General features: G+C 56.4%; 1 protein-coding gene across 1 annotated transcript; it reads right to left on the bottom strand.

Annotated features, from left to right (window-relative positions):
• Nucleotides 1-1063: 1063 nt before the first annotated feature.
• Nucleotides 1064-4242, bottom strand: DMRTA2 (DMRT like family A2). The gene is made up of 2 exons (XM_027739433.2): nucleotides 3022-4242; nucleotides 1064-2836 (listed from the first exon to the last, which is right to left on the bottom strand). Exons 1-2 carry the CDS (start codon nucleotides 3512-3514, stop codon nucleotides 1959-1961), a joined length of 1371 nt encoding a protein of 456 aa, XP_027595234.1. The 5' UTR covers nucleotides 3515-4242; the 3' UTR covers nucleotides 1064-1958.
• Nucleotides 4243-10862: the final 6620 nt, after the last annotated feature.

Genomic DNA, 10862 nt, shown 5'->3' on the forward strand with positions numbered 1-10862 from the left:
TTGGCTGCTCCCAGGATGGATCAGGGTCAAAAGTATTTGCCTAGGTGTAATCTGTAATATTTACTTACTTTTTTTGTTGTTTGGGTGGGGATTTTTTAAGAAAATCTTAAAATTGTATCCAAATTGATCAACTGCATGCAGGATAGAAGAATTACATTTTGATGCAATTTGATTTTACCCGGGAGCTTCCTTCAATAGCTGCGGCAGGATACCTCTCCTCCCAGCCCCACCAGTATATTAACTGGTTGGTAGGAGCCGCGCTGGCAGCTCCAAGCCAATGTTTACACAGTTATATTTGAAGTGAGAAAGTAAACAGTCCAGCTGTGCCACGGAGCGGTTCGGTGGGATTAGGTTTCCATACCAACCAACTTTAGGAGCTTTTACAGTCTTAATTCAACCATGCACTGAACTTGTTCTTTGTGAGTAATAGTTTTCCTGGGCCAGACACTCCCAGGACTGGTAAGAAAGTCGCACTTTGGCCCTCAGTAGGACCCAGGGATGCACGAGGGCACACCCGCTGCCCCCCACTCATGGCAATACAGACATAAACAAAGTGAGGAACGCCGTTCTTACTTTTTGATCTTGAAGAACAATTGGACTCGGTTGCCCAAAAAAAAAAAAAAAAAGGCACTGCTGCAGCGTTTACTCGGAATGAGAGGGAAGGACACATCCGAAAACAGAGAAACCTTTCCTGTGCTTACTCCCCACACCGATCTTAACTCGTCCATACCTCTCACAAATGCATCCTTACATTCTGAGAAAAAGTCACTATTATATATCGCTTTGCTTATTTCGATACATTAAGAGCTAAAACACAGCACCAGATTTCAGATATGAAGGGGAAGTACCTCTCTGCTGCTACACAGACTGTGGTCGGCAAGACGGGAGTTTGCTTTAACCTGGCTTCTCTTTGCGACAATGCCAAATTTCCTAAATATGACAAAAACCAGCGAGATAGCAAGGAGAAAAATCCTGCTTAAATTTAAACCTCTGGGGTTTTTTTCCCCCCGGTGTAAATAAGGAAAAGACCAGAACCAGAAATAAACATATTTGACAATTTCAGTTGATAAGGAAATTGCTCGTTTGTACGCTTCGTTTTTATTTATAAATTTATCTGAAGAATATCTGGTTTGACCATGATAAAAATGTAGTAAACATGTTTATAGTATTTGCATAAACTCCTTTAAATATTGACTGTACTTGTCAAATGAATTTCCCAAAACACACTTCCATCATCTGATAAAATACCACTTGCCATCCATAAGACTGATTTTTTTTAATAGAAAATAACATTTATTTCTATGAAATGGAAACACAGAATTACCTGTTAGAAACAGCAAGAAGTTGCTACATTGGAACAAGAAAGCAATTTTCTTGCAGAGCACAAATGAAGGAGGCTTATTAAACCGTCATACACCATTGGCGCCAGGGTCCTACGGACAGTAACAAATATATCTACTTTCCAATGTTATATACAGATCGTAAGGTTTCTGGGGGCAGGAAGGAAAAGGTTTTCAATTTGACAATGTTTCATCTATATGCCTGGTAAGTATTACAATGCGCTGTCTAACCTTTAGCTTAACGTTAATACCAAGTTCACCTACAAGTTACATTAATAACTTAGATTTCCATTTTATAACATTATACACTTGCTAGTATACATATATATATGTATGTGTGTGGGAAAGAGCGTGTGTGTGTGTGTGTGTGTGTGTGTGTGCACACCCCACGACGCACCGAGGATATCCATGCTTATGGCCATAAGCAACAAAGAGTGACTCATGTCTGGACAATGAAAGTGCACCTTTATCACCTTAAAACACCTACGTCTGTCCGCGCCGGGCTCTGCACGCAACCACCGCCTGCACGGGGGAGAGGGGAGAGAAACCACCCGTGTCCGTCCACCCATGCCTACCTAGCTACCTCTACAGACGAGCTTTTGGAGCTTTTGGAAACCGCTATTGCTTCTCGGGGGTGTTGTTGACCATGGGCCCGTAGAGCCCTCCGGAGTACACCTGCTCCTTGTGCACGGCCGAGCGGTCCCGCATCAGGTCGCTGAAGGCGTAGTCCACGGGCGGCCGGAACCCCAGCGTGGGCATCAGCCCGGCCGTGGAGTAGGGGGTCATGAAGGCCAGTCCCCGGCTGTGCGCCGAGTAGGCGAGGCGCAGGGGGTTCAGTCCCAGGTGGGTGCCCAGCGGGTAGGCGCCGGCCTCGGCCCCGAAGTGCGTGGCGTTGGGCTGCAGCGGGGAGAAGGCGGAGCGGCTGCCCAGCGTGCCGATGGCCGGGGCCATGGCGCCCGCGATCAAGGGCCGGTGGTGGGCGGCGGCGGCGGCGGGGCTGGGCGGCAGGCCCTGCAAGGCGCCGTCCCGGGCCCAGCCCTCCTCGGGGCCCTTCTCCGGGCCGCGGTTGTTGAGGATCTGCTCGATGGCCTGTACCACGTCCCCGCCGCAGCCCTGCAGCACCAGCTCCAGCACGCTGCGCTTGTGCGCCGGGAAGACGCGCGTCAGGATGTCGATGGGAGTCCGCTGCCGGCCTCCGGCCGAGGGCGACGGGTCCTGCTCGTCCTTGTCCGCCTCCGAGCCCGAGTCCGAGCCCAGCGGGCTGATGGAGCCCGGGCTCTCCTCCCCCTCCTTCGGGCCCTTGGAGACGGGTGAGCTCAGGAAGGACTCGCCGTCCCCGTTCTCCGAGCCCGAGCCGTGGCGAGCGTCTGGGGAGGAGGTGCCGGGCACGGACTCGCCGTCCGGGGAGAGGGGCTTCCCGCCCGCCTGCTGCGGGGTGACGGCACGGCTCGGCAGCAGCGTCTTGGGGAACAGCTCGAACTTCTGCATCTTGGACTCTGCGGGTCGAGGGGGTGCAGAAGGAGAGAGACGGTCAGTGTGGCTGCCCCGGTAGTGCCCCGCGGAGCGCCCAGGCCGTCGGCGGGGCCATCCCCCCCCCGCAAGTCCGCGACTCCTCATCTCCTGCCGCCTCTCCCGGCCCCTTCTCCCACTCCCCCTCCGAGGGCGCGCAGCGCGGCCTTACCTGAGGCGCCGGCGCCTCCCTCGCCGCCGCCGCCGGCGCAGACGGAGCCGAAGACCTCGTACGCGGGCCGGGGCGGGATGATGCCGTTGGCGGCCGCCAGCGCCAGCCCCTCGGCGGTGCCGTACAGCAGCTGGAGCTCGCGGGCCTCGTTCTCCTCCTGCGCCTGCTGCCGGCGCAGCGCCACCTGCGCGGCCATGACGCGCTGGCGCTCGGCGATGAGGGTGCACTTGGCGCACATGCAGTCCTTCCAGCGGCAGTACCGCTTGTGGCCCTTCAGCGCCGACACCACACCGTGGTTGCGGCACCGGGCGCACTTGGGCGTCCGCGGGTACTTCTCGGCCGCCCGCAGCAGCAGCGGCGGCGCCCGCAACAGGCTCCCGGCCACGCTCACGGGCAGCGTGGCCGCCGCCGCCGCCGCCGCTGCCGCCACCGAGCTGGGGGGCACCGGGGGGGGCGCGGCGGGCACGCTGGGCAGCTCAGACCGCAGCTCCATCCCGCCCTGAGAGAGCGGCCCCCCCTCCCCGGGCTCCCCCAAAGCGACGCGGGGCGGGGGAGCCCCCGCGGAGAAGCTCCCGGCGCCCTCAAGCGCGATCACGAGTGGGGGGCACACGGAGCCCCGGGTGCCGGCATGCAAACCCCAGCGCCTGTCCCCTCGCCCCGCTCGCCGCCCCCTTCCCCCCGCACCGGCACACGCCCCGGAGCGGGGTTCAAGTGAGGAGGGGCCCGTCGGAAGCCGATCCGCGCCCTCCTCCCCTCCGCGCCCGCAAAGCGAAGCTAAGACACGAAAATCCAAGAAAACTTAGATCACTCTCGCTTCCTTGCTCTCCGTGCGCATCTGACGGGGCAGCACCAAGTCCATCGCGCCAGGCTCAAAGCCGAGCTCTCCCGTCCGCGCTCGCGGGGTCGCCGCTCCCCACGGCGCCCTGGTGCAACCCGAGCTGCTCCCTAAGCTCCGCTCCCCCGTCCCCCTGCCACTGCAGCCACAGACTAGCAGCGTCCCTTCAAAGAACAATCCGGCACCTTCAACGACGGGATCCCTCGCCACGAGCCGCGGAGGCTAAAATCCAGCAGCGAATAGTTTAAAAATAAAATAAAATAAAATAAAATAAAATCGCCCCGTCTCCCGAGCAGCAGCCAGGCGGAGGGGCCAGGCGCTAGCCCGCCGCGGCGAGCCCCGAGCAGGCGGCTGGCGTCGGGGCAGGCGGAGCGGCGGTCGAGGCCGAGCCGGGGCGGTCGGGCCGGAGCCCCCCGGGACTGTGGCGGGCGGGTGGGTGCGGAGCGGAGCGGGACGCGCTGCCCGCCCGCCGCCACTCGCGCCGCCACTCGCGCTATTGTCGCGGCCCGCGTTGCCATTAGGCAACGCTGCACAACAATGTGGCGCCTGCCATTGGCCAGGGCCGGCGGCGACCCGCGCTGATTGGACGCCCCGCGATCCGCCGCGGCCGCCCGAGCGCCGCGCCCGCGGAACGTCCCGGGGGCGCCGCGGGGGCGAGGGGGTGCTGCGGGAGGGACACTGACCGCCGTCCCGCTGCCCCGGAGCTTGGCTCGCCTTGCTTTTTATTTCTTTTTTTTTTTTTTTTTTTTTTTTTTAATTCGTTGTTGGAAAAAAGTACTTTGAGTTTTTTGGCGTTTGGGTTGGTTTTTTTTTTTTTCCCTAGGTGTCACTTGTCAAAAGGGGAGGGGGGAATATGCCGCGGATGGTGACAATTCAATTTACAGTCTCTCCCCTCCCCTTGGAGATTTTGTTTTATAATAGTACGTTATGGTGCCTCTCTCTCCTTTCCTTTTCCTTCCTTCCTTCCTTCCTTCCTCCCATTTTCCTTCCTTCCTTCCTTCCTTCCTTCTTTCCTTCCTTCCTTCCTTCCTTCCTTCTCTTTACTCTTTTCTTTCTCTTTCCTCCTTTCCCCCTTCTCTCTCTCACTCCACACCTGCAGGTGCTGCCGCAGCAGGAGAAGCTCGAGGTGAGTATGATTTTCCATCCTTTCGTTGCGCTGTAGCCAGGGGAAGCCCTGCCCGCCCTTCACTCCCCAGAAAGTAAAGTTCGTTCTTTCTTTCTCCTGCCAGCTGTTTGCGTGACTACATGTTCAACAGGCGCCTTCCTTGAGGGGACAATAAACCCGAGGGACTGATTTTTGAGGAGGAGGAGGCTGCCGGGCTGGTAACTGTGTATTAACCCGGGAGCTTTTGTTTTAGCATCAACCACCCGGGTTTGACGTCACCTTCGCTGGTAACGGGAGGAGGTAGCACTTCGGTGGGAAATAACGCCGTCTCCTTTCCCCAGGGCTCTCCCCTCTCTTTCCCACGAGGGATCTCCATCCTCCTCGGCACTTCTTAAACTTCTTTTCTACATGCGTCCGTAAGTCCTTCCCTGTAGCGGGAACTGCCTGCCGGTCGCTGGGGCCTCCTCCCGACGCCTCAGCATCCCCACCTGCGATCCCACGCTGCGAGACCTGCTCCCGGCACCTCCCCGGGTGGGCTGGCCCTGGGCGAGCTACGGACCCCGAACCGGGAGGAGAGAAATCCCTGGCTCTGCTCGAGAAGTGCCGGCCCTGCCCGCCACTCTCTCCGCGGCCGGGAGCGCGCAGGACCGCGGGACAGCCCCGCTGCAGGACACGCAGCGCTCACTGATGAGCCGATGACTCTTCCCCTTGGTCACTCTCCTTCCGTGGTTGCGAAAAGCACAATTGCAGATCTCTACAACTTTTCAATATTTTTTTTCACACTTACATCCCTCTTCCTCTCTCTCTCCTTTTCTTTTTTTTTTTTTTTTTAATTTTTTGGTCACAAAATGAGCGCTTTACCACCCGACTTTCTGTGTGTGCAGCTGCCACCCAATCCTCGTGATTTAAGTGTTATAACACCTTTATTTAATACAGCCGCGAAGTCAAAATATCCGATTTAATTTTATTCGCAACCACTAATTTTATTCTCCGGGGAGTATTATGCTAATCATCTGATTTAACTTTGAATTCGTAAAACTCGATCAGGCCTAACAAGAAACCTTTAAAATATTGCTTTATATTGGCTTGACACGGAAAAAATATTCTCCCTTCTTCAAGGCAGTGTTGTTTGGGGTTGCGCTGGGGTTTTTTCTGCAAATACCTTCCTTTCCCCCCCCGAGGCAGCCTGCCATCACCAGCAACACAGACACGGGCTACGCCGGTTTCCCCCGTTCCCTTGTCTTTCAGCTTTGATTTAAATTAAAGAGCTGGGTTATCCTTTCCGTTTATGGGAGTTTAAAACGAACTATTTTGGAAAGAGCCATGGGGAGGGGAAAAAAAAAAAAAAAAGCCCAACCAAACGAAACCCCCCAAGAGTGGGTCAGTAATCAGCCAGTGAAGTGCAGTGGTTTCTGTTCGGAGCCTCATCCCTCTAGAAACATCACAAACGGCAGTGTTGAAGTTTGAACACACAACGTGTAGCGTCTCTATCCGAGGCTGTTTCCGTAGGCTCCTGCAGCACGTCCCCAGTGACTGTAACAGGGAGAGCTGGGGTACAGTGTCCTAGCGCTGGGCGCCTAAGTACCCACTGCCCGTTTCTGTTGTTTATCCAAAATCAGCAGCACAGGCACCTCTTCGTCCAAAACACTTCATCATACACTAGTTTTTAATGTTACTCTCGGTATCAATGCGGAATCGTAATAGTTGTGTTTTATTAAAAAAAAAAATTAAAATTGCAAGAATATGTAAGGCAGTTCCAGGACTCAACAAGTTCTGAGGACATTTGTCCCAGTCTCCCCCAGTTTCACGGGCGTTTACCGGTTTTCCACGCTCCGCTCCTCTCCCGCCGCCCTCGGGGCCGGCAGCAGCCTCGGCGGGGCTGGAGGCGAAGCCGCCGCCGCTCCCGGGAAGCGCTGCTCTTCTCCGGGGTTGCTCCCGACCCGGAGCTGAGGCCCCCTTTCGGGCTCGGCACCCTGCTCCGGGCTCAGGGAGTCTCTGCCTTTCCACTTTCCAGGGGGGAAGTGGGTGAAAGGGCCGCTCCCGTGTTGCTGTTCTCTTACGAAGTGTCTTCAGAAAAGGAGAGCCCGGAATCTTACTTCTCACCAGTTTTATATTTTAATAATAGTAATTTCTCCCCTGTCCATATTTTCCTTTGGAAGTTTTCATCGTGAACCACACACAGTGTGCGCATTTCACAGATTTATTCAAACAAACCACCCCTGAGTTGTGAGCTAGCCCAGACCAGCAGAGCCGCGGCCGGGACTTGCCGTGGGCTCGGGGCTCTCTCCAGCTCTGTCCCGGCCTGCATGTGTGTGTGAGAGTATGGACGGGAGGCAGTGGGAAGGTGGATGTTTCTCTCCCCCCACCCCTCCCTTCTTCCTTCTCTCCTACTGCAATTCATTTCTGTTTGACGAGGCACAATAAAATCTTCTTGTACATCCCTGCTCCCGTGTCTTTCTGGGGGAGGGATGTTTGTTTTAGGCACGCACAGAGCAGCCGCCCTCCCGCTGCCCGGGCGGGACGAGGAAAGAGAAATTCATTTCTCCAAACCCGGTGGAATGCAACTTTAAAGCCCCCGAGATTGGTCTCGCTCCCAGCTTGGCTCTGGGAGCAACTTTCACCGCCGTCAAACCACGAGAGGAGCTCAGGTTTGGACCCAGCTCCTTGCTTTCCCCCCGCGGGCGCCGGCCGAGCCTCGGAGGAGCAGCCCGCGTTGGCACCGGGATCTGGGCCGGCTCCAGGGCTCGGGACAAGCCTCGTCGACCCCCGGAGCCCCCCCGGGCTGTGGGGTCCGAGATGGAACCCCACCACGATCAGGGCAGCCCGCGCCCTCCAGACGCGTGAAAGTCGACGATACAGGAATGAGCAGAAACACCGCGTTTCGTTGCGCGGTTCCTCGGTTGCTGCTCAGTTATCCCCGCTGTGCGTGTGGCTCTGGCAGTGTCCAGAAACGCACCATTCGGCGCCCACGGCTCGGCGCTAACATCTGGGTCAGCTCGATAAAACACGAGAAGGGGTTTCACATATTTATTTTGAAGAAGCCCCGATTTCCCCGGTTTTTATTTCCCTCCTAACTGGCCTTGATTCACCCAAAGGCTTCCCATGTACGGCTGCTCCGCTGCCGAAGTTTGAGAGGGCTGCAGCAACGGTGCTGCTGCAGCTTCCCCCAATTGCAGTAGTAAATCTTAATTAAAAAGCGCCCGGCTATTGGCTGCCATGCGGGGGAAGGGACATACACGCCCGCAGACAGCGCAGCGCTCGGAATCATCCCAGAGAAATATAGTTCTTGATTAGTGTATTTTCATCTCGTTCTTAGCAGAAGACAGTTTGTAAGTACCTGCTAATGTTAGTGCTCTTTAAGGTTTCAATTGTTCTAGGGGGTTTGCCATTGACTTTTTCATTATTTACCTACTGAATCAAAGTAAGCAAATGCCATCTGTTTCCCTGCTGCTATCATCTTCACTTTTAATTATCCGCCCAGCAGCCTAATAGAGATGATATTAAACTAAATCTTTTTGACATTAAAAGTAATTATCCCCAAACCAATATTACAAGAATGAAAATTACCACCATCATCCCCCCCCCCCCTTCAAGAAAAAGGCACATTCCTCCTAGTCCAGGCAACCTCTTCAGATCACGGAGCGAGGAAAGAGATACGGAACTCCCGTTAGTCCGGACTTCTCAAGTATTTGAAACATTATTAACTCGATTTCCTGGCTCCCAGTAGGGGAGGAAAAAGCGACAAGGGAGAAGGATTCGTGGAAGGAAATAAGGGAAATTCGGGGCTCCGGAGAGCCCCACGCGGGCTCCTCTCTATCCCGCGGCGGCGGGGCCGGGACTGCCTGACCCCTTCGGGATCCGCTGGGCCCGTCACAGGTTCCAGCACCCGGTTTTTAGAGAACAGCATATCATAAACACACAGACGTTCAGCCCTCGAAGTGCTTCGCACCATCCAGCGGCACCGGCCGCGTGTATCGCGCTGGCATTGCGGGGACGGTCATTAGAGGGACATTGGGATCGGGGCCGTAATGAAGGGGCACGGCGGGTCCTCTGACAGATGGCCGCCGGCTGAATTACCTCCACAGAGTCATTTCGCTTACTCCCAGACTTCTCCGCCATTTCTCCTCCGACTCGCTTTAATACGAGCCGGAGCCGCGTCCCCCATTTCCTTTAATATGTGCTAAACTGAGCTAATTTTAATTGCATGTTTCAACTTTGCTAATTAAATAGAGTGGTCTAATTAAAAGTGACTAGGGAACAGTTTTAATTCAACCCTCTACTTTTTTAACAATCCATTATGCAACAAATCCAGGGTAAGCCCTCCCTTTAAAAAAGCTACAGATGATTGGGTTTTTACACCTTTTTACACGCTCACAATGGGGAGACTTGACCCAACATATGTAGCGGTGGGGCAGGGCCCCCCCGGCTCCCCGGCGGGGCATCGCGACCGGGCCGCCTCGCTGCTGCTGCCCCGCCTGAGCGCGGCTGGACCCGGGGGCTTCCCGGGGCCTCTCCGCTGGAAGTGCGGAGACTATTAGCCCAGCAGAGGTTAGAGTAGCACATCCCCAAGACAGCAGCACAGGATTTGGGAAAATCGGGCTCTTTACACGCTTCATCTCTTCACCAAGTGCTCATTAGGTTGTTAACCTCTGGTTCACATGAAAGGGGCATGTGATGAATCCCCTCCCGAACAAATGGGCGCATCCCCCTTCAGGCACTGAACAAAGCCCTTAAAATAACTGCACAAGAAAGCCTTTAGTTGTTACTCTAAAATTTCTTTTCTCTGAGAGCTTGTGCCCATCCACACACACGCACACCGACACACAGAAAGAGGGGAAAAAGCTCACATACGCAAAAATCCATCCATCACCCCCATCCCCTTCCTCCGTGTGTTGGAGCTAAAAATTAAAAATCCCTGTTTCTTCCCTCGGGCCTTTGGCGCTGCCTGATGTCCCCCGGGTTTGGCTGAGGCTCGAACTGGGGCTTCCCAAGGGAGGGGAAGGAAATCTTAATCGCTTTAGCGGGGCGGGCGGGGGAGCAGCCTCTGCCTGTGTAGGGGGAAAGACACGCGCCCCGGCCAGAGGCAGCTCTCTGCGGGGGCAGGGGGGGGCTGTGGGGGTGCCCATGTCCTCCCCCGCTCTACTCTCCCCTTCTTCCACCCTCCTGGGAGACAAGCTGAGCGAATCCACAGCTAAGGAGTTTCCCTTTCTCTCAGGGGGAGCGCGGCGAGGGCCGGGACAGCTCGGGGGGAGCCCAACGCCCCCAGAGCCCCCGGCACCGCTCTGCGCTGGCAGCCAGGGAGGCAGAGCGGGTCGTGTCCTAAACCACACGGCCTCAAGCTCTGGGGCCAGCGCTGCCTGCTCGGGGCTCACTGCCCACGGACGGACGGACGGCCAGGGAGAGGAGCCTGGCTCCGCGTTCCCATCGTTCGCCTGCGGATTTAGGGCTCTTTAAGACCTTTGCTTTTCTCTCCCTCCCTCCTTCTCCCTCTCCCTTTTTATTTCCCAGCCCCTCGGGCATGGATTAAAGTGACAGACAATTTTCCCCTCGCACCTTATTGATGGCTAAACTCACTTTGAGTTAATGCGCGGGAAGGGGAGGGGGGGTCCCGGGACCGCTGCGAAACCTCAGCGGGTCGACGGAGCGGCCGCGGGTCGGGGGCGGCTCGGCACGGGCTGCCCCGCTCCCTCTCCCGCATCACCTCGCAGGTGGCTGCGGGGCAGCGGAGGCTCCGCTGGGAACCCTCGTGTCCGCGGCGCTTTCCGTGGCGCAGGAACACCCGCGTGTGCCGCAGCCCCCCGGCAGCCGCGGAGACACGCGTTCGCACTCACAGGCGCACGCAGGTACAGCGGAGGCAGCAGCTCAGAGCCAGAATGACTCGGGAAAGCTCCGCTCTGCTAA

The sequence above is a fragment of the Pipra filicauda genome, unplaced genomic scaffold (assembly GCF_003945595.2).
Source record: "Pipra filicauda isolate LSUMZ 115617 unplaced genomic scaffold, ASM394559v2 scaffold19_size4547281_pilon, whole genome shotgun sequence".
Classification (NCBI taxonomy): domain Eukaryota; kingdom Metazoa; phylum Chordata; class Aves; order Passeriformes; family Pipridae; genus Pipra; species Pipra filicauda.